The sequence below is a fragment of the Heptranchias perlo genome, chromosome 41 (genome assembly GCF_035084215.1).
Source record: "Heptranchias perlo isolate sHepPer1 chromosome 41, sHepPer1.hap1, whole genome shotgun sequence".
NCBI lineage: Eukaryota > Metazoa > Chordata > Chondrichthyes > Hexanchiformes > Hexanchidae > Heptranchias > Heptranchias perlo.
Window position 1 is genome coordinate 5,652,398 of NC_090365.1, and position 23,356 is coordinate 5,675,753.

At 47.6% G+C, this 23,356-nt stretch overlaps 1 protein-coding gene across 1 annotated transcript in view; it reads right to left on the reverse strand.

The window, feature by feature from the left end:
• plekhg2 (pleckstrin homology domain containing, family G (with RhoGef domain) member 2) overlaps nt 1-23,356 on the reverse strand; it is a 128,999-nt gene that overhangs the window by 42,681 nt on the left and 62,962 nt on the right. The window contains exons 4-5 of the mRNA XM_067974799.1: nt 17,908-18,008; nt 8,894-8,960 (exon numbers count right to left, since the gene is read on the reverse strand). Of these exons, the coding sequence (XP_067830900.1) occupies nt 8,894-8,960; nt 17,908-18,008 (168 nt within the window). The remainder of the gene's footprint in view (nt 1-8,893; nt 8,961-17,907; nt 18,009-23,356) is intronic.

Consider the following 23,356-nt stretch of genomic DNA (forward strand, 5'->3'; position numbering starts at 1 on the left):
GACAGAGAGAGAGAGACACACACACAGACAGAGAGTGAGAGACAGACACACACTCAGAGAGAGTGAGAGACACAGACAGAGAGAGTGAGAGTGACAGATACACAGACAGAGAGAGTGAGAGAGACAGACACACAGAAAGAGAGAGTGAGAGAGACAGACACACAGACACAGACAGAGAGAGTGAGAGAGGCAGACACACAGGCACAGAGAGTGAGAGAGATAGACACACAGGCACAGAGAGTGAGAGAGATAGACACACAGGCACAGAGAGTGAGAGAGACAGACACACAGGCACAGAGAGTGAGAGAGATAGACACACAGGCACAGAGAGTGAGAGAGACAGACACACAGGCACAGAGAGTGAGAGAAACAGACACACAGACACAGAGAGTGAGACAGACACACGGTCGCAGAGAGTGAGAGAGACTGACGCACAGACAGAGAGAGTGAGAGAGAGACAGATACACAGACAGAGAGAGTGAGAGAGGCAGACACACAGACACAGAGAGTGAGACAGACAAAGACAGTCTCACATACAGACACACACGAGGACAGTCTCACATACAGACACTCGGCTGTTCATAGAGCCAGTGACTCACTGTTCAATATTTGTTTTTGGCTGTAACTTAACTATAACTGAGTGATGCTCAGTCAAGTAACTGTGTTGCCCAGGGCCTCGGGAAGAAGCAGAGGGGCAATCGGGGGAGACCAAAACAATCCACTGATTCAGAACCCGACATGTATTGGGTGTCTGTAAACACTCTCCTCACTGCTCCCACCCCTCTGTGGACTGCGCTATTGAGATATTTGACTTCACTTCACCATGAGGCAGTTGGGATGCAATTAATGCGGCAGAAAGATGAAAGGAACGTGGAACGGAGGCGAGGAGGAGAAGGTGGGGACTGGTGCTCGGCCTCTAATTAGTGGAGAATGAGGTCTCTCCAGGACCGATGTCGATGGGCCCAGAGTTTTAATTCAGCATTCAGTGCCTTTAATAAGTATTTGTGTGAAGTTGGCTTTTTTTATGATCCTACGCACAGCGAGAAATAAAGGTTATAAATAGTTACAACATCTGGGGTGGTTAATGAGGGAGCGTTACTTCGAGGGGTGCAGTGTCAGCGTGTGGTCAGCTCAGCTGGATACTCTCTCCAGAGTCCGCTGAGTTTTTTCCATTGAAAGGGCTTGCAGGAAATAGCAAATATCGAGGGAACCATCAGAATTGTGACATGAGGTGACGTCAAGGTGATCCCACACTGCCCCTTCTCATTCTCCAACACAACCAAGCTCAGTGTCCAAAAGCATTGACAACGACCCCTGTGAATGTTGGCTTCGGTCAATCTGCAGCTTTATTGAAACTTTCTGACCCCCCCCCCCCTCTTAACTTAACACCTTGACTCTACACCATGGATACTAAGGAGCTTTTTCCCTTCGTTGAGGGTTCTATAACAAGGGGACATAGATTCAAGGTAAAAGGCGGGAGGTTTAGAGGGGATTTGAGAAAGAACTTTTTCACCCAGAGGGTGGTTGGAGTCTGGAACTCACTGCCTGAAAGGGTTGTGGAGGCAGGAACCCTCACAACATTCAAGAAGCATTTGGATGAGCACTTGAAATGCCATAGCATACAAGGCTACGGACCAAATGCTGGAATATGGGATTAGAGTAGACAGGGCTGATGGCCGGCGCGGACACGATGGGCCGAAGGGCCTCTATCCGTGCTGTATGACTCTATGACTCTATGACTCTATGACCATGCCCAAATCAAGACAGGGTGCGACCTGGAGATGATGGTGTTCCCATGACGTTGCCATGTGGTTGGAGGTGAGGGTGGAGGAGGCAGGGAGAGAGGTTTAAGGAGATGATTAGTAACAGAGAAAAGAAGCCAGGGGATATCTTTGCTCTCCAGGATGATCTCAGAGCAATGCGTAGTTTTGGCAGAGGAGAGCGGGGCTCCAATACTGCTTGAGACGGTCCAGCAAGATCTGGTGATTGATGACCAAACTAGTTGTCCTCCCTATCTCAGTGACCCTCCGAGATCTCTGCGCTCCTCCAATTCTGACCTCTTGCGCATCCCCGATTTTCATTGCCCCTCCATTGGCGGCCTAGCCTTCAGCTGCCTGGGCCCTAAGCTCTGGAATTCCCTCCCTAAACCTCTCCGCCTCTCTCTCCTCCTTTAAGACGCTCCTTAAAACCTACCTCATTGACCAAGCTTTTGGTCACCTGACCTAATATCTCCTTATTGGCTCGGTGTCAAATTTTATCTGATAATCGCTCCGGTGAAGCGCCTAGGGATGTTTTTTTACTATGTTAAAGGCGCTATATAAATGCAAATTGTTGTTGTTGTGCACCAGATACGCTCAAGTCTGTGCCTTTCGGACGGGTGAAAATGTTGGCCGCACCAGGGAGAATGACCAGGATGGGCCAAATGGCTGCCTCCCTCTCCTAATTTGAACACAGGAAGCACTGTGAGGAATTGTGACCCAGTGATGTAGTGGTATATCACGAGCACAAGGGGTTAAATTTCCCTCGCACTCTGTGTGGACAAGCCTGCAGCTGTGTTCCATCAGGCACCAGAGCCCAGTAGCCTGTACGGGGAACTGATTCCTTGTATCCAAGCCTCAGTGCCTAACACAAGGGAGGTTTATTTTCCAGCTCGCAATTATCTGCTTCACTGAGAGGAACTGCATTCTGAGCCAACGAAAGACAATTAATCAGGGAAAATGAAAAGGATTTAGTAGCTGTCAAAAATCGCTGATTAATTATGTCAAGCTGCAGAGTTCAGGTGACTCGGGGCTTACCATGGTCCCGTTGGCAGACCTGAACAACAATTATTTACATTTATATAGCGCCTTTAACGTAGTAAAACATCCCAAGGCTCATCACAGGAAAGTAAATCAGACAAAATTTGACACCGAGCCACATAAGGAGACAGGTGACCAAAAAACTTGGTCAAAGAGGTAGATTTTAAGGAGCGTCTTAAAGGAGGAGAGAGAGGCGGAGAGGTTTAGCGAGGGAATTCCAGATCTCCAGTTGACTTTAGGCCCCAGGATGTGTTTTTTTTTTCTTGCTAGTTTCCTCCCCCTGCTCCCACCGTTCTCTTCATCTCCTTTCCTGAATGCTCCTTCTCTCCCGGTGCAGTGGGTGCTGGGCACCTCCCCCAGTCCCTCACCCGCGCCGACTTCACGCACCCGTGGGGCTTGACCTCGGGCGTCGGCAGGCTGAAGGGTGACCGCAGGGGACGCCTGACAGCCGAGCCCCAATCCCGTCCCCAGTCCCAGTCCCAGCCCCGTGCCAAACCCACATTTCAGGCAAGAGTTGCTGGATGGCACTCAGTAGTGAGAACGCTGCCTGATTCTCACTGTCCGAACTCAGGGGTAGAAGGACCAAAGGTAGCTCCAATCTGGCTGAGATCGGCACAGACTGGAGATGGGATCTCTGTGATTAATAGGGCTCGGCCACTCGCTGGATTCACTCAATGACCCAGGAGGGGAACCACCCAACAGGCCCTTCGACCCTAAAACCCTGAAGTGGGTCTCTCTCAGTTGGCTGTGGCTCAGTGGGTTAGCACTCTTATCTCTTGATCTATCAGAAGGTTGTGGGTCCAAGTCCCACTCCAGAGACTTGAGCACATAATCCAGGCCAACACTCGCCAGCGCAGTACTGAGGGAGTGCTGCACTGTCAGAGGTGCCGTCTTTTGGATGAGACGTTAAATCGAGGCCCCGTCTGCCCTCTCAGGTGAACAGAAAAGATTTCATGGTCACTATTTTGAAGATGAACAGGGGAGTTCTCCCCGGTGTCCTGGGGCCAATATTTATCCCTCAAACAACATCACTAAAAAAAACAGATGATCTGGTCATTTACCACATTGCTGTTTGTGGGAGCTTGCTGTGCACAAATTGGCTGCCATGTTTCCTACATTACAACAGTGACTGCACTTCAAAAAGTACTTCATGTATGCTTTGGGATGTCCTGAGGTTGTGAAAGGTGCTATATAAATGCAAGTTCTTTAATTATTTTTAGTAGCATTGGGTAGTTTATACATTTCTTGCTTTGGGCCTGAGGTAAGAGGATGCTCGATCCCCGGCAGCCTATCGGAGGGCGGACAAGTCCATTGTCTCCGGCTCGGCGATGGATTTGGTTGGGGAGGAGGGAAGGGAGCGGTTACCCGTATCCGACCTCTGCTCGTGTCAGATGATAATACAATTTCCAGCTTTGTGAGAAGGACTCCAGGTGTATCCACTCAAGGGAGAGTCCAGCCTGCAGGATTGGATTATCGGATCTGGCATTCCAAACACCCAAATTTTTGGAGCTTTGATGTTAATTCCTGAAGAAATTCAAACTCTAATCCCTACTAAACAAGTCACATTTATACAGAGTTACTCGTTGTGAGTCCGGTTTACAGTGAGGCCACCCACTCAGGGCCTCAGAACTGACTCGAGATGAGCACAAGTCTCACAGGCAGTCGGGATAGGAAAAGGAGCAGGCCATTCAGCCCCTCGAGACTGTTCTGCCATTCAATTAGATCATGGCTGATCCAGCCCAGTGTCAATCTCCTGCCATCTTCTGAACGTAAGTGAAAGGTATAGGTACTAGCTTGATGCAATGCTACTCAGTGCAGGGGCTAGTCCAAGCAGCAGTCATAAATCCTGGAGACTGAGTTCTCTTTTCACTGTTTACCCCCTTGCATCAGTGTTCCTACCTCCTCCTCCTCCCCAGAAGGGACTCCCTCCTTCTCAGACACAGCTCCACCCTCCGGTACCTTGCCTGCGTGGCCACTGTTCGTATACGGCCCCTCCGACAGTCACGGTCGCCAGGCTAATCGACTGCAGGAGCCATCGCACTGAAGCCGAATCCTTTCCTCACCCGATGACGCCCACATCACGCCCATCTGGCAGGGGGCGCTGGGTGGCAATCAGGAGTGGGAGGGCCCTGACCCAGGGTACTGAGGCCAAATGCAGTACCCCTGTCGCCCTCTGGGGGTTTTGACCATTTTTCCACAGATAGGATTTGGAGATGAGCTACGTTTAACTGTCGTGTTTTAAATTAAAGTTGAGTGACACAAGTTTCAAATTTTCCTTTCCGTCATAAGAGTTAGAGAAAGGAAGACTTTTATTTATATAGCAACTTTCACATCCACAGAGCATCCCAAATGCTTCACAGCTAACAAATTACTTTTGGAGTGCAGCAACATTATGGAGGTAAATGCGCACAGCAAGATCCCACGAACAGCAATGAGATGAATGACCGATCTATACTTTTTGGTGGTCGAGGGAGGATTGCTGATCTAGGGCACTGGGAGAATTCTCCAGCTCTCCTTCTAATAATGCTGTTGGATCTTCAACGCCCGCCTGAATCACCATAACAGGGCCTTGGTTTAACGTCTCATCCGAAAGACGGCACCCCCGACAGTGCAGCACTCCCTCAGTACCGCACTGGGAGTGCCAGTTCGGATTATGTGCTTAATTCCTAAAGCAACGAATTGGAGAATGGGAGACAGGTAAAAGGGACAGTGACAGGGGGAGAGAGAGGGAGAAAAACTCTTTCTCTTTATGGCCCATGAGCAATGCTACAAGAGGCCAACTAATACTGGCAGGAGGGTTGGTAACCAGAGGACAGATTTAAGATAATTGGCGAAAGATCCTTTATAAATCGCTGGTCAGGCCTCAGCTGGAGTATTGTGGACAATTCTGGGCACCACACTTTTTAGGAAGGATGTCAAGGCCTTGGAGAGGGTGCAGAGGAGATTTACCAGAATGGTGCCAGGGATGAGAGAGTTCAGTTATGTGGAGAGACTGGAGAAGCTGGGATTGTTCTCCTTAGAGCAGAAAAGGTTAAGGGGAGATTTAATAGAGGTGTTCAAAATCATGAAGGGTTTTTGATGAGAGTAAATAAGGAGAAACTGGTTCCAATGACAGGAGGGTCGGTAACCAGAGGACACAGATTTAAGGTAATTGGCAAAAGAATCAGGAGGAAACGTTTTTTACGCAGCGAGTTTTATGATCTGGAATTCACTGCCTGAAAGGGCGGTGGAAGCAGATTCAATAATAACTTTCAAAAGGGAATTGGATAAAAATACTGGAAAAGGATACATTTGCAGGGCTATGGAGAAAGAGCTGGAGCAGTGGGACTAACTGGATAGCTCTTTCAAAGAGCCAGCACAGGCATGAGGGGCCAAACGGCCTCCTTCTGTGCTGTACGATTCTAGTACAAACAAATAAATAAAGTAATGGTGCAAGGGAAGCAGAACCAAAAAAAAAAAGTCTAAGAACCGTATGTTAAACCCACTGATTTCTTGTTTTCTGTGGCCTCCTACCCCCGGGGCCTTGGAGTTAATGGCCCATTTCTGAAGGATGCAGCATAACTTGAGATCAGTTCACAAACTATTCCCAGGGAAGCGGATTCAAGCAGTGTTTCGAAGGCCTGGCATAATTAGTTACTGGTCAGGGCCCCATTTGCGTTCCCCCCCCCGTCTTCCAGGTTAAACCCTTTGAAAAGGTCAATAAATTATAATCTCAGAAGCCCACAGGATGCTGGCAAGACCAGCCTGGGTGTCTGGGGGGGGGGGCGGGGGGTTCAAAGAGGCCCTGAATGGCACCAACATCACAGGACACCAACCTCAGAATGGCATGAAAGGGAACTGCCTGTTTCCCAGTGATTATAGAGAAGCAATATTAAAAATAGGAAGTTCTAAAGATTAGAATTAGCCTAGAATTGCAGAGTGGAATATGAGCGTAAGGACGGTTAATACAATCGCGTGAAATTCCTTTCTGCACTGTAGCGGAGGCATTAACCCGTTATTCCAAGTGAAGTAAGAGAGAGAGGGATTTCAGACAAGTGGATTTGGGATTTGTGTGCTCGGGCCCCACCGTGTAATTCTAAAACAAAAGCAAAATAGCTGGAGGTCTGAAAGGAAATCAGGAAATGCTAGAAACTCTCAGTGGGTCAGGCAGCGTCTGTGGAGAGAGAAACAGAGTTGACGCTTCAGGCTGATGACCTTGGGGTCGATTTTGCAATGGCAGCGGAGGGGCGGGGGGCTAAAGGTGGGCATGGCAAACCCCTCCCCCTCCCACCATGAACAAAACTTACCGTTTCCAACGCGATCGCATGGTGATTGATGGATGATTAACGTCCTCTCCGGGTTTTGTGCGCCCGGCAGCCAGCCTGATTGACAGGCTGGTTCCCTCAGGGGCTGCAACATGAGGAGGGGGGGGCGAGAGAAGGAGAGAGAGCGAGACGTCATCCAGCGCTGGACTGGAAGATCGGGGGTTGGGGGGTTGGGGGGGGGAACGAGTGGAAGATCATGGGGGAGAATGGAAGATTGGGGGGGGAGAGAGGGGGACATCGGTGGGGGAGAGAGGGGGAGATCGCTGGCCCTATAGAGGGGGAGATCGGGGGTAGAGGGGAAGATCAAGGGTGAAGAGGGGGACATCGGGGGGGGGGAGAGGGGAAGATCGGGGGGGGAGAGGGGAAGATTTGGAGGGAGAGGGGAAGATCTGGGGGGGGAGAGGGGAAGATCGGGGGGGGGAGAGGGGAAGATCGGGGGGGGGGAGAGGGGAAGATCGGGGGGGGAGAGAGGGGAAGATCGGGGGGGAGAGAGGGGAAGATCGGGGGGGGGAGAGGAGAACATCGGGGGGGGGAGAGGGGAAGATCGCGGGGGGAGAGGGGAAGATCGGGGTGGGGGGAGAGGGGAAGATTGGGTGGGGGGGAGAGGGGGACATCAGAGAGGGAGACATCGGACATCGGAGCAAGGTGTAAAGGTTTTAACTTCCTTCCATGGTGTTTTATGTAATTTATTTAGATTCTTTTTCCCTGATCCGGCCCTGGTAAAACCAGGCGTGAATCAGAAGCGGTGGGCAAGCCGCCCAGGTAAGTTAAAAATCATTACAATGACTTCATCTGTCACAGGAAAAGTGCCTTAAGGACCCCAATGAGGTCCATTTGGCTCTTTAACTGTCATCCTGCCGGCTTTAATTGCCGACGGGACTTCCGTTATCGGGTCGCCCGTGCGCACACAGGTGGGTCCCTGGGAAACTCGGAAGTCGGCGGGTTGGAGCCGGCTTCCGAACCCGAGCGGGATCTCCGTGATTTTCGGAGCCCCCAACGCTCCCGCAATCGAGCCCCTTGCGTCAGAAACTGGAGATTTAACAGCTCGTAAGCAAGTAGGGAGCTCGGGGAAAAGGGGAGAGACAGGGCAAGAAAGAAAAGGAGGGGTCTGTGATGGGGGGGGGGGGGGCAGGAGTGATTCAATGATGGTGGGATGATGGTGCAAGGCAAACGGGGGTGGTAATGGGACAAGTCATTTAATCACTCCCGCCCTCCGCCCTATCACAGACCGTTCCCTTTTGTTCTTTTTCCGTCCCGTTTTCCCTGGCTCTATACTTTGCTTAAAAGCTGTTAAATCTCCAACTTCTCCCAGTCCTGATGAAAGGTCATCGACCTGAAACCTTAACTCGGCTTCACTCTCCACAGATGCTGCCTGACCTGCTGGGTGTTTTCCAACATTTTCTGTTTTTGTTGCGATCCACCAGCGTTTTTGAAGAGTGTGTGAGTTCTGAGCTCCCTCAGGCCGTCTCTCCCTCCCCCCCACACAATCCAAAACCCCAACCTTGGCATCACCTGACCTTCTTAATTCACCCTTGTCTTCTCTCGAAATTATTTCAGTGTCAGTGGCCTGAGCTTTGGCTTCTCGATAGAAAGGATTAGCCAGGTGCCCTTTTTAAGGTTCTTGCCTTTAGCCACCCTTATCTCCCAAAAGCACGGTGAGACTGATGGGCAGAACTGACCAGGTTCTGCACTAGTCACCCCTAAAGTGCCCGGGAGTTTGGCCGAGATACTTTGCGGTGACGCAATCAGCCGAGTGAAATATTGAAAAGGATTAAGATGAGTCCTACTCACCCGCTCAACAAAGCACTCTGCTACCCCAACAGCAGCTTTACAGCTCTCCAAATCTTCCAGGAGCTCGCTGTGGGAAGGAATGAAACAGTTACATCTTTGAACAGGAGGGAAGGGAAGAGAGACGTTACGTTAAACTTACGTCGAACTTTGGTTTGACCACATTTGGAGCACTGTGCACAGTTCTGGTCCCCATATTACGAAAAAGGATATCGAGGCACTAGAAAAGGTGCAAAAAAGATTCACTGGGATAATACCAGAACTGAGAGGTTCTACCTATCAGGAAAGATTGAACAGGCTGGGGCTCTTTTCTCTAGAAACAGAAGGCTGAGGGGTGACCTGATAGAGGTCTTTAAAATTATGAAGGGGTTCGATAGGGTAGACGCAGAGAAGATGTTTCCATTCGTGGGCGAATCCAAAACTAAAGGCCATAAATATAAGATAGTCACTAATAAATCCAATAGGGAATTCAGGAGAAACTTCTTTACTCAGAGAGTGGTGAGAATGTGGAACTCGTTCCCACAAGGTAGTTAAGGCGAGTAACATTGATGCATTTAAGGGGAAGCTAGATAAGTACATGATGGAGAAAGGAATAGAAGGATATGTTGATGGGGTTAAATGAAGAAGGGTGGGAGGAGGCTTGTGTGGAGCATAAACACCGGTACAGACCTTTTGGGCCAAATGGCCTGTTTCTGTGCTGTAAATTCTATGTAACAAAAGAGGAATTACTTTATTAAGTGCTGGGCCCTGCAGGAATATTCAACCTTTGGCAGTGACTGCGACATTGACAGGCCCCCCGCGTCCCCTCTCCTCCCCTTCCCCCCTTCACTAAGCACTCTCCAGTGCCTCATTCAAACAGCTGTTCTTCATCGAGTCTAGACAAGTGTTGGCAAATTACTTGACCATGGAGGGATATCAAAGTTTGAGCCCAACGACAACCAGAACGAGCGCCTTATATAGCGCCTTTAGCATAGAAAAGTGTTCCAAGGCGCTTCACAGAGGCAGAACCAGATCTACTGATGCGCACTTTCCAGCAAAGGGTGTCAGGTAGCACTCAGGAGCAGGAAACCTGGCTAATTTTCCCATCCTCCACTCAGGGCCCTGAGATGGAATGAACCTTCCCTTTCACCTACCCCAGCCGAGAACAATTAATGGGTACGGCAAAGATTGAACCCGGTGTCAAGGAAATAGGTTTCTGACGGTTTAGTCAAGTGGACAACATTTCACAAGATTCCTATCGCCCAACTTTAAGCCAAAATGAACTCTTCCCTTTACCGGAAGCCAATGACCAGAGGAAGAGCAGAGAAATATCCATGATATCGTATTGATGTCCAATACACTGCAGCCTAGGGATGTCATCGTTACAGACACTGATGTCCCTTTACGTCTTGTAAATGGACTCACATCAAACACCTTCAGTCCTGGAATACTCACTAGCACAGAGCAACCTCTGTAGGAAGAATTGATTTATGGTTATTTACTAATAAACAACCTCATCTACAGCCAAGGTGCTAGGTTGTCCTCATTTATGTTGAGTTGTCTGGTCCTCAATCCCTTGTCTATACAAGTCAGTCATCACCTGTTGATACCAGGATTGTTGGACCATGCTCAGGGGCATGAGGACCAGTACCAGTAAAAGTGACCATGAAGCTGTTGTAAAAACCCAACTGGTTCACCAATGTCCTTTAGGGAAGGAAACCTGCCGTCCTTACCCGGCCTGGCCTATATGTGACTCCATTCCCCACACCAACGTGGTTGACTCTTACTGCTCTCTGAAGTGGCCTAGCAAGACACCCAGGTGTATCTGTGGTTCAAGGAGAAGGCCCACCACCACCTTCTCAGGGCAACTAGGGATAGGCAACAAATGCCAGCCTTGCCAGCGATGCCCAGACCCCAAGAATGAATTTTTAAAAGTTGATTATTTACATCTCCTTGCCTTTATTCTCTGTGTAGATATTTACATTTTTAATGCAGTGCCATCACTAAAGGCTCCCATCTTCCACCCTCCGTAAACTTGAGCTCATCCAAAACTCAGTTGCCCGTATCCTAACTCGCACCAAGTCCCGTTCACCCATCACCCCCTGTGCTCGCTGACCTGCATTGGCTCCCGGTCCGGCAATGCCTCGATTTTAAAATTCTCATCCTTTTTTTCAAATCCCTCCATGGCCTCGCCCCCTCCCTATCTCTGTAACCTCCTCCAGCCCTACAACCCTCCGAGATCTCTGCGCTCCTCCAATTCTGTGCTCTTGCGCATCCCCGATTTTCATCACCCCTCCATTGGCGGCCGTGCCTTCAGCTGCCCAGGCCCTAAGCTCTGGAATTCCCTCCCTAAACCTCTCCGCCTCTCTCTCCTCCTGGAAGACTCTCTTTAAAACCTCTCTCTTTGACCAAGCTTTTGGTCACCTGTCCTAATATCTCCTTTTGTGGCTCGGTGTCAAATTTTGTCTGATAATCGTTCCTGTGAAGTGCCTTGGGACATTTTACTACATTAAGTCGCTATATAAATGCAAATTGTTATTGAATGTTAGTTTATTTTCATGCAAATCATTTTTAGGGATCAAGAAGAGGTTTTGAGAGGAATTACTGGAAGCTTCTTCTCCTTCCTCTCCTCCTTTCCGAAAGGCGACGACTCCCCCTGGGCTATTATTCCGCAGAACCCAGTGGCTGTTATTCACGTGTGAGTCTCAACGTCGCATCTGAAGGACGGCACCTCCGACAGTGTGGCACTCCTTCAGTACTGCACTGCAGTGACAACTTGGATTATTGAGTTCCAACATCTAGTGTGTTGAAGATCTACAATCTCCAGAGGCAAGAATGCCACCAACTGAGCAAATATCCTTTGTGACACACACACACACAGACTCACATTGTAAATCCGTGTGACTCAAGCCTTTTTTCTTTAATTGCAGTCTGCGGGAGCATTTCTCTGCAGTTTGTGCGAGCATCTTTCTCTCTTGGCGCCAGATTAAATCCCAAGAGGCAACATTTTGGCATCATTAGACGTCGTCGGTGGAGGGGGGGGCCGGGGGGTATGTGGAGTGAGAATTCTGGCACCCACTGGATGTTACAACAGTGATCTGGCACCTCGCTGAAATGGAACAGTGAGGCTTGGCTGAGAGTTAGGAACAGGAAAGAGAGAGCGAGAGAGAGAGAGACTTGGAAACAATCAGCAAATTAATCAGTGCTTGACAATAATTTAGTCCAAATAGCAAATTGGCAAAAGAAACAGTCCAGTTATCGTGGGAGTGTCACCAACACCTGGAGCGGAGACATGAGCTATACTGTCAGTATTGGCTCTGTGTCAGTTGACTCACCTTGTGTACCGATGCCAGCCCTGCCCAAAAGGGCAAGAGATGGGAGAGGTGCCCGTCATCAGATCTGTACCAGTGTGGATTTGATATGCGCCCCTGTTACCAATGTTACATAGGAACAGGAGTAGGCCATTCTGCCCCTCGAGCCTGTTCTGCCATTCAATCAGATCATGGCTGATCTGCACCTCAGCTCCATTTACCTGCCTTTGCTCATTATCCCTATTTACTCTTACCCAACAAAAATCTATCAATTTCCGTCTTGAAAATTTCAATTGACCCAGAATCCACAGCCTTTTGGGGGAGAGAGTTCCAGATTCCCACTACCCTTTGTGTGAAGAAGTGCTTCCTGATTTCGCTCCTGAATGGCTTAGCTCTAATTTTAAGACTGTGTCCCTTTCTTCTGGATTGTCCCACCAGGGGAAGTAATTTCTCTACATTTACCCTATCCCTCTTAACCACCTCGATTAGATCACCCCTCGGCCTTCTAATCTCAAGGTAATACAAACCAAGTTTATGCAACCTGTCCTCATAATTTAACCCTTTAAGACCCATTGAATAATGTTGGCATAGCAAAGACAGTGTCACCGTGGACACTCCATGTACCACCATCAGATCTATATCAGTAATTCTTGCCAGACTTATGGCAATGAAAACACCAAGCTTGCAAGTGCCAGCATTACTTGTGCCAGTAGATGAACTATACCACAGAGCTGCCAACCTTTCACTGGTGGGCAGTGCCACTGTACTGGGGAGCTTTCAATCAAGGCTGATTCCTGCAACCGCCATCTTGGATTCCCATAGCCAGCCTGCACTGCAGCAAATAAAAGAAAGAAAAGAAAGACTTGCATTTATATAGCGCCTTTCACGACCTCAGGACGTCCCAAAGCGCTTTACAGCCAATGAAGTATTTTTGAAATGTGGTCACTGTTGTAATGTAGGAAACATGGCAGCCAATTGATATTGCAGGAGATCCAATGGTTCACCAGCCCATTCCCACTCCAGAGATTTGAGCACAAAATCTAGGCTGACACTTAACAGTGCAGTACTGAGGGAGTGCTGCATTGTCAGAGGTGCCGTCTTTCAGATGAGACGTTAAACTGAGGCCCCGTCTGCCCTCTCAGGTGGATGTAAAAGATCCCAAGGCACTATTTCAAAGGAGAGTGGGGGAGTTCTTCCCGGTATCCTGGACAATATTTATTCCTCAACAAACATCACTTAAAAAAACAGATTATCTGGTCATTACCACATTGCTGTTTGTGGGAACTTGCTGTGCGCAAATTAGCTGTTGTGTTATAGTGTTTCCCACATTACAACAGTGACTGCACTTCAAAAGTACTTCATTGGTTGTAAAGCGCTTTGGGACGTCCTGAGGTTGTGAAAGGCACGATATAGTCCTTTTTTTCTTTCTAACATCTGACCACAAAGTTCTTTGCCTGCCTCATGATTTACAATCAACATTTTGTGATAGAACCCAACCCCTTTCCCTCTCACTCCCCTGTAATGTCCCCAGAATCCTTCTCACTCAGCTTCATCACTTCTCTGGTGCTAGTTCGAGGACCTTCTCATTAGTCATTGTCCCAAGTGTGGTCCAACTGAGGTTCTGTACAAGTGTATCATAAGCTCCCTGCTTTTCAATTCTATTCCTCTTGAAATGAACCCCAATGCTTTGTTTACAGTCGTCTATTTGCTCAGCACTGAGGCTCCTCACCTTTACAAGTTGGAACTCAAAGTTACACAATGTCAACAGGCTTCCTTTGATCCAAAACAGCCCTTACTCTTCTTTGGCCCCAGCTCTCGCACACAGTCGGAGTCCTTCTCAATAACCTATCTTTGCTTTTGACTCTTAAACTAGTCCATATGAAGATTAATGAAGCTCTTTGTTGGCAGATTGTCAAAAGCCACCAGCCTTCCCCTACCCCCCACCTGCCCCAGACTGGCTGAAGCCCAAAGTTCCAACAGAGCAAAGGCTCTGTAACTCTGTCAGCAAAGCATTTGCGAGTCCATATAACCATGAAGTTAATTCATCATCCCTGCTCGTTTCTGAAAACTGGCTGTGAAAATATGTTTTCTTTCATGAGGCACTCAGCAAAGTTCAGACTTTACACTTCACAGATATTCAGTCAACAGTTCGGGACGTGCCACAAGAATCGGCCTGTGCAGTTTCGAGGCCTGTTACTGCACAGCGTTACCTCATGTCTAACTCTCCCTGGGCAGGTAAAATAAACTTTGCCTCCTGTGACTTTGCGGAATGGCCGCTGGACACAGATATCAGCGTGGTGTTGGTGCGGCAGATGCTTTAGGCGCAGAGCAGGCAGGGAGGGGACGTCATGAGATGAGCATTTCTGAATTACATAGGAACAGAAGGAGGCCTTTCAGCCCCTTGAGCCTGTTCCGCCTTTCAATTAGATCATGGCTGATCTGTATCTTAATTCCATCTACCTGCCTTGGTTTCGTAACCCTTAAAACCCCTTACCCAGCAAAAATTTGATCACAAAATTTCCATCACCAACAATTCTTAAAGTCATTTCAACATTTTTTTAAAAATGTGTTCTCAGGATGTGGGTGAAGCTGACAAGGCCACATTTTGTGCCCACATCCCTTATTGTCCTGATGTGCTTCATCGTGATTGTATGTTGCAACTGAGTGGTTTGCTCAGCCACTTCAGAACACGTCAAGAGACATTCAACGTAGGGTGGATTAGAGTCACATGTCAGCCCGACTAGGTAGGAGTGGCAGGTTCCCTCCCCCGAAGGATATTAGTGAACCAGTTAGAACATAAGAACAGGAGTGGGCCATTCAGCCCCTCGAGACTGCTCCGCCATTCAGTTAGATTATGGCTGATCTGTATCGTAACTCCATTTACCCGCCTTGGTTCCATATCCCTTAATCCCCTTGCCTCACAAAAGTCCATCCATCTCAGATTTGAAATTTTCAATTGACCCCCCCAGACTTTACAGATTTTTGGGGGGAGAGAGTTCCAGATTTCCACTCCCCTTTGTGTGAAGAAGTGTTTCCTGACATCACCCCTGAACGGCCTAGCTCTAATTTTAAGGTTTTTCCCCCCTTGTTCTGGACTCCCTCCACCAGAGGAAATAGTTTCTCTCTATCTACCCTATCAAATCCTTTAATCATCTTAAACACCTCAATTAGATCATCCCTTAATCTTCTATTCTTGAGGGAATACAGGCCTAGTCTTTGTAACCTGTCCTCATAAATTAACCCGTTTTGACCCCAGTTTTTATAGCAGGAAGAAACTTTTGTGATAGTATGTTCTGGTGCCAGTTTGCAAATTACTAGATTTACTGAATTCAGTTTTACACCTTACCATGGTGGAATTTGAACTTACAGCAATTGGGTTGCTAGTCCACTCCCAGAACCACTGCAATACCATATCCTGTATCTCCGACTCTTTAATCATTATTGTCCCATGAAAATCAGCGAGTGAATCCTTCTGAACTACGTCACTGGAAGATGGCTACTTGTTTAGGGAGAAGGTTGAGAGCAGATTACAACCACACGCACAGTGGGATGTCTCAATTATTGTGGCAGAGAACCAATGGATACCAAGCAGATGGGAAAGAGAAGAAACAGCAAATGTTAAGGGGGGGTGGGAGATCAAACACCCGGTCAGAGAGAGGGGGGTTTTTAGATTTTTTTTTGAAAAAAGCAGGTGGGGTGGCGAGGCGGAGCGATTTGGGGACAAGGACTTCCAGAGGGAAGAGGTATAGTGGCTGAAAGAACAGCCAGCAGTTGTTGAGCGCATTGAATGGGGAGTAAGGAGTCGGAGGAGCAGAGGGTAGATACTGGGACACCTGGGGGACATCATCGATCTCATTGAATATCTTTAAGGCTGAGTTAGATAGATTCCTGATTAACGAGGGAGTCAAAGGTATTCGCGAAAGTAGGGTTGAGGTCACAATCAGATCAGCCATGATCTTATCAAATGGCAGAGCGAGCTCGAGGGGCCGAATGGCCCACTCCTGCTCTTAATTTGTACGTTGGTATGTTCAGACGGGGCCGGGGAATGATTTTAAAGCAAGGACAAGGATCCTGAAATCAGTTTGCTGGGACTCAGGAAGCCAGCGGAACTTATCAAGGACTGGGGCGATGGGAGTGGATGACTTTATACGGGCCAAGACGAGAGCTGAGGAGGACTGTATTTTGGGAAATGCGGGGGCCTAGATTGGGGTTCACAATTCAAATTTGTTTCTTACGAAAGGCCAAAACGGGTGAGAAACATCACTGGACAACTGGGCAACCAGGAACTCATCAGTGCAGAACAAACTGAAAAAAAACTAGCCTCACCGTGTCTATTCCTCGGAATGATTTCTGCCCTTCTTTTCTCTCACTCGCAGGAAAGATCACTGGTCAGTCTTTCATCCTTATACTAAGCCGACGCAATATCCTGCATGGGTTTATTTATTTTCTCCAACCAAGCCACAGAAATTAAAAAGGCAAAATTCTAAAGGGTTGTGTGCGACCCAGACCCGATCGACATCATGCGATCATTTTGAAGACCGTGCGATGGGGTTTCTCCACAGTTCTAGCTGTCCAGGGGGTTAGTGGTTCAAACCTAATAACAGGTTGCCAGGAGACACATTGGTGACTTGTGTCGATATAATATATGGGTAAGTGAGAGTGACAGGGATGATACAGAATGGAGCCTGGTTGAAATTATACTTTATATCATGAGAACAAAGTTCAGACTGTTCATGTGGGTCCAGGAATTGTGTCTTACTTTTCACTTAGCCATTCATTACAATCTACAAATGTGTAATTCTGACTGAGAGCATTCTTGGGACAGTCCTGATCTGAGCAAACTGTTCTCAAACCTGCCCCCTATGTAGTAAGCAATAGTGCAGTTGTTCTCTTATATGCCAGTCTGGTTTTTTACACATTTGTTGTCCCACTTTGACTTCAAAATCCTTATCCTTGTCAACGAGTCACTCCACAACTCTGCTCCTTCTTACAGTTGGATGTTCCTCCAGCCCTACGTCTCTGCCCCCAACTCCTGCTCTTTCACCTCTGGTCTATTCTCTGCTCTAATTTCATAGGTAGAGCCAACAGCCATCTTGCAACTCTCTCCCTGAGCTACCCCACTTTGCTACATCACTGCCCACCTTCAAAAGCCTTCCTCCACCCTACCTCTTTGACCGCCTTCCCTACTTCTGCTCCTGCTCCTCCCCTGGACTCTGAAGCACCGTGGGGCCTTTTACTATCTGAAAAGTGCTATATAAACGTAAGCTGGTGCCTGTTACAGAATTTCACACAGAAGAAAGCATTTAATTATTAACTGACTATCGCAAACTCTGGCGTTAGGCGCACCAGTGTAAAACGCCAGTCGAAATTTAATGCAGAGCTTCCCAGTGACCAGCGAGTTCAGAGCACTGCCGAGTGTGGTACTGAACAATGGCGATCTGAAGTTCATTAGTTGGTGTGGGTGGGCTGTGCCCAAACCAACAGGGGCCAGAAAGAATAGCGGCTGGTGTATTATTAACCCTGTCAGCACAGGGGGCAGCAAGATCCCTTCAAAGGTTGGAGCAGTTTATCTAACATTTTGGTACAACTTTGGTTAATTGCAGTAAAGATGCACAGAGTTTGAAATGGTGGTGAGGTGGAGTATTCACCCCACTAACCCTGATCCCCCCCCACTCTCCTCCCTTTTCCAGTGGACCGTCAGCTAACGGCTTATAGCCGATCACCCACCTGTTAAACTGGTAGATATCTTCAATGTTGCAGAATAAGGTGTTCACTTCATCTGGTTTCAGAGGTAGGTCTCCACAGTCAATTATACAGCCCAGGTAATCCTACAGACAGAATAACGTTGGGTGAGCAAAGCCATTTCTGATACAGCAAAACAAAAAAACAAAACACAACATATGATGCAGTGATGCTTTGGTGTACCAGCCCATATACTAATGCGATGCTTTGGTGTACCAGCCCATATACTAATGCGATGCTTTGGTGTACCAGCCCATATACTAATGCGATGCTTTGGTGTACCAGCCCATATACTAATGCGATGCTTTGGTGTACCAGCCCATATACTAATGCGATGCTTTGGTGTACCAGCCCATATACTAATGCGATGCTTTGGTGTACCAGCCCATATACTAATGCGATGCTTTGGTGTACCAGCCCATATACTAATGCGATGCTTTGGTGTACCAGCCCATATACTAATGCGATGCTTTGGTGTACCAGCCCATATACTAATGCGATGCTTTGGTGTACCAGCCCATATACTAATGCGATGCTTTGGTGTACCAGCCCATATACTAATGCGATGCTTTGGTGTACCAGCCCATATACTAATGTGATGCTTTGGTGTATCAGCCCATGTACTATTGTGATGTTTTAGTGTACTAGCCCATGTACTAATGTGATGTTTTAGTGTACCAAGGAATTCATTGGATGTGAAACCCTTTGGGACGTCCTAAGATATGATAAGACGCTATAGAGATGCTGCTTCCTTCTTTGCAAGAACAGGCAATATTAACCGAACAGCAGATGTGTTGACCTACACTTAACCACCAGTTTCAGGCAGATCGGGGGTGTTTACAGTGAGGAACACAGCCAATGGTATCTGTCATCAACTGCTCACCGCAATGTAAAACCACCTTTAAAGCCACATGTCCAGCTTGGGTTGGAACCCGGGTCGCAGAGGTTGAAAAGGCAGCACTCTAACCCTTAACGCCACTGAGCTGAAACAATACAGCAGTGATTGTTGAAACCTGTGCAGTATTAGCAACGCACTGAATAGATTAAATATCTTGCATGCTTTAGAAAGCAAAATGAAACATTCACTGGAATGCAAACCATCTGGCCCAAGTACCATCTGCTCCATTGTTTTGTCGATGTAGAAAACAGCAAAGTATTAACACTATCAATGCTCTAGTCCTGTCTGACTGGCTGTGTCGATAACACCACTCTGAGTTCCTTCACCCCAAACCATTGTTTTGTATCCTGACAAACCCAATCATGCTTTAATCGTACATGAATCAGCATTTTCATTCCAGCAAATGCCCTCTTCTTTTTAGCCATACAAAAACCTAAGAAAAGTGAACCCCCCTCATAGCTCAGTGTGGTTCTGATCCCTACAGACCAGTAGGTTTCCCACTTTGATCCCAAGTGTGGGATGATCTTGCTAATGTCAGCTGGGGTAGCAGTGGATGCTCAGTAACCCCCAAGCTAAGGAGGGGAAAAATATTAGCCAAGAATCTCGCCCCCCGATTGTCACCCTGTGAAATCTGTTGAAAATTCCATGTGTGAGCATCGGGTATAAAATTGGGCTTGGATGTGAGACTCCCATATCCTAACTCGCATCAAGTCCCCTTCACCCATCACCCCTGTGCTCGCTGACCTGCGTTGGCTCCCGGTCTGGCAATGCCTCAATTTTAAAATTCTCATCCTTGTTTTCAAATCCCTCCGTGAGCCTCGCCCCTCCCTATCTCTGTAACCTCCTCCAGCCCTTCAAACCTCCGAGATCTCTGCCAATTCTGGCCTCGTGCGCATCCCTGATTTTAATCGCTCCACCATTGGCGGCCGTGCCTTCAGTTGCCTAGGGCCTAAGCTCTGGAATTCCCTCCCTAAACCTCTCCGCCTCTCTCACCTCCTTTAAGATGCTCCTTAAAAACTCTTTGACCAAGCTTTTGGTCACCCGTCCTAACATCTCCTTATATGGCTTGGTGTCAAATTTTGTCTGATAACTCTCCTGTGAAGCGCCTTGGGACGTTTTACTTCGTTAAAGGCGCTACATAAATGCAAGTTGTTGTTGTTGATGTTGTTAGTCGAGTAGCCCAACCCTCACTAGTGAAGAATGGCCACGTGGGCAAGTTATGAAGAGCTACCAGCATTGTGAGCCTTTACCTGGTCAGAGAAGGTCATCTCGAAATGCGGAGGAGAGGAAACTGAAGTAAAAAAAATCTACGTGGGTATCATCAATGGCATTCTTAATCAGTTAATACACACAAATCACTAAAAGTAGCGACGCAGGTCAATAAGGCCATAAAAATAGGCAAATCAAGCACTAGCTTTCATTTCTAGCGGGATAGAATTGAAAAGCAGAGAAGTTATGTTAAACTTGTATAGAACCTTGGTTAGACCGCACTTGGAGTACTGTGCACAGTTCTGGTCTGAATATTATAGGTGCAAAAAAGATTTACAAGGGTGATACCAGAATTGAGAGGTTATACCCTGCAGGAAAGATTGAACAGGCTGGAGCTCTCTCCTCTTGAAAAGAGAAGGCGGAATGGTGACCTGAGAGAGGTCTTTAAGGTAATGACAGGGTTTGACAGGGTAGATGTGGAGGAGATGTTTCCACTTGTGGGTGAGACCAAAACAAGAGGCCATCAATGTAAGATAGTCACTAATAAATCCAATAGGGAATTCAGGAGAAACTTCTTTACCTAGAGAGTGGTGAGAATGTGGAACTTGCTACCACATGGAGTAGTTGAGGTGAATAGCATAGATGCATAGAAAGGTTACAGCACGGAAGGAGGCCATTCGGCCCATCGAGTCCGTGCATTTAAGGGGAAGCTAGATAAACACATGAGGGAGAAAGGATTAGAAGGTTATGCTGATAGGGATAGGTGAAGAGGGGTGGGCGGAGGCTCGTGTGGAGCAAAAACACCGGCATGGACCTGTTGGGCTGAATGGCCTGTTTCTGTGCTGTCCGTTCTATGTAATTCTATGTATGTAATAGAAGGAAGCCAAGGTAGTACGTTTCCCACTCTGTCTATCTCTCATACACAACTAAATATGGATTAGCTCACTCCAATGGAGGGCCCCATCAAATAGTTCGACACTAAGCTCCTCCAATGAAACCAGGCAAAGATAGAATGACAAACATGCCTGTAGTTCAATCTCATGACCTTCAAAACAATCTACGTAGACTAGAGAGAATTGTCTGCGTTTGTCTCACTCCCACTCTATTTATTATACAACTGTGTAACAACTACACAACTGATTATCCTTTCTTGGGAAATTGTGATTCTCTCACATCTCATGAGAAGATTTCTTTTTTCGTTTTGTGGTTGAAAGGCATTCTCCCACATTCAAAATCAATCTGCGCTGTGACTCTCGCTGGCTCGCTCCACACAGTCCAGGCTTCCAGGGTTAGAGATCAAAAGCAGCTCTGTTAAAACAAGACCCCCCCACAAACCAACTTCGCGTCATTAGAACCACTTCCGGGTCAGAAGGTCGCATGCTGTTCCACAGTAACCAGGCAAGGATTGAAATAGTTTCAGCCAAGATATGACTCAGACCTGTCATTAAATACTCCTCATGATTGTTTAAAAAAAAAACCATGTAAACACACTTGAAAGATTGCTGTCCATCTTGGTGGGCTTAAATCCAGGTCATAAATTTTGGAAACCATTGCAATTAACTTTTCTGTATTATGGGTAGAGTCTCATGTACTGTGAGCTGTAGAATGGGATCTTACAGTGGACTATGGGACGTGATGCTGGGGCTGGGAGTGGGGCGGGAATGTTTATTGAGGACGGTAGTTCATTAGTGAAGGTGGGTGAAAGTTATCTCAGTTACACTTGTGGATCCGGGAGTACTTCTCTGAAACTTTCTCCGAGGAGATTAAATGGGTGGGCGGAGCCACGATGGTGTAGATCATGGGGCCTGGTTGGGGGGGGATGGTTTGTGGAAGGAGCGCGATTGATGGGCTGAATGGCCTTTCCTCATTCCCTGCTTTCTTATTTTTTAAAAATTCGTTCATGGGATGTGGGCGTCGCTGGCGAGGCCGGCATTTATTGCCCATCCCTAATTGCCCTCGAGAAGGTGGTGGGGAGCCGCCTTCTTGAACCGCTGCAGTCCGTGCGGTGAAGGTTCTCCCACAGTGCTGTTAGGAAGGGAGTTCCAGGATTTTGACCCAGCGACGATGTAGGAACGGCGATATATTTCCAAGTCGGGATGGTGTGTGACTTGGAGGGGAACGTGCAGGTGGTGTTGTTCCCATGTGCCTGCTGCTCTTGTCCTTCTAGGTGGTAGAGGTCGCGGGTTTGGGAGGTGCTGTCGAAGAAGCCTTGGCGAGTTGCTGCAGTGCATCTTGTGGATGGTACACACTGCAGCCACTGTGCGCCGGTGGTGGAGGGAGTGAACGTTTAGGGTGGTGGATGGGGTGCCAATCAAGCAGGCTGCTTTGTCCTGAATGGTGTCGAGCTTCTTGAGTGTTGTTGGAGCTGCACTCATCCAGGCAAGTGGAGAGTATTCCATCACACTCCTGACTTGTGCCTTGTAGATGGTGGAAAGGCTTTGGGGAGTCAGGAGGTGAGTCAGTCGCCGCAGAATACCCAGCCTCTGACCTGCTCTTGTAGCCACAGTATTTATATGTTTCAATAAATCAGGAAATAGGTTAGGAGCAGTGTCCAGTTACAGTCTGTGTTGTCACTTTACCAAAAATGATCAATTTTCATTGAAGAAATTTTTATTAATTTAAAGCAATTTTACTTCCTCTTATTTACTAATCTATAATACCCCCCGTCCCCACTATGACAGCCCTGAAGTGAGGAACAAATTAATATATCAAAAAATATCCAATGCTTCGATGAATAAAGACCCTGGGGTAGATTTTTATTTTGCCAACAGGGTGTAGAACTGATGTTACAGATTGGCCGCCCGTTATAGAAAATGTCTGATTTTCATTTCTATCGATTTCAGTGGGAATGAAAGTCGGGAGCTTTCTGTAACAGGCAGCCGATCCGCGATGCCAGTTTAGTGCCCGGGGGCAAGTTGAAAATCTACCCCAGTGTTTAACGTGATATTGGGCCACCCCCGGGTACAATAGGGAGGGGGCGCCCATCTGAGGTTCTACAGCAAATTGTTGGGGTAAGAGTAGAGGGGGTTACTGTGCGTCTAACTGTGCCGCAGCACTTAATAGACCAGAGAATACACCAAAAAAGGGGGCAACTGAGATGAAAGTGGCATTTCTTCGGGTGGTTCTCCTTCCATAATGAAGACAAGACTCCTCTCAACCTCACCATGGGTGAAGATTTCTTTGGCGTACTACGTTTACTATAATTGCATATTGTTCTTGGTAAAAGAGTTTACAATCTCTGGGCACACACCAAGTATTCCTCATAAATGTCAATGGAAGCTGAAAAAGGAAGAAAGAAAGAAAGACCTGCATTTGTATAGCGTCTTT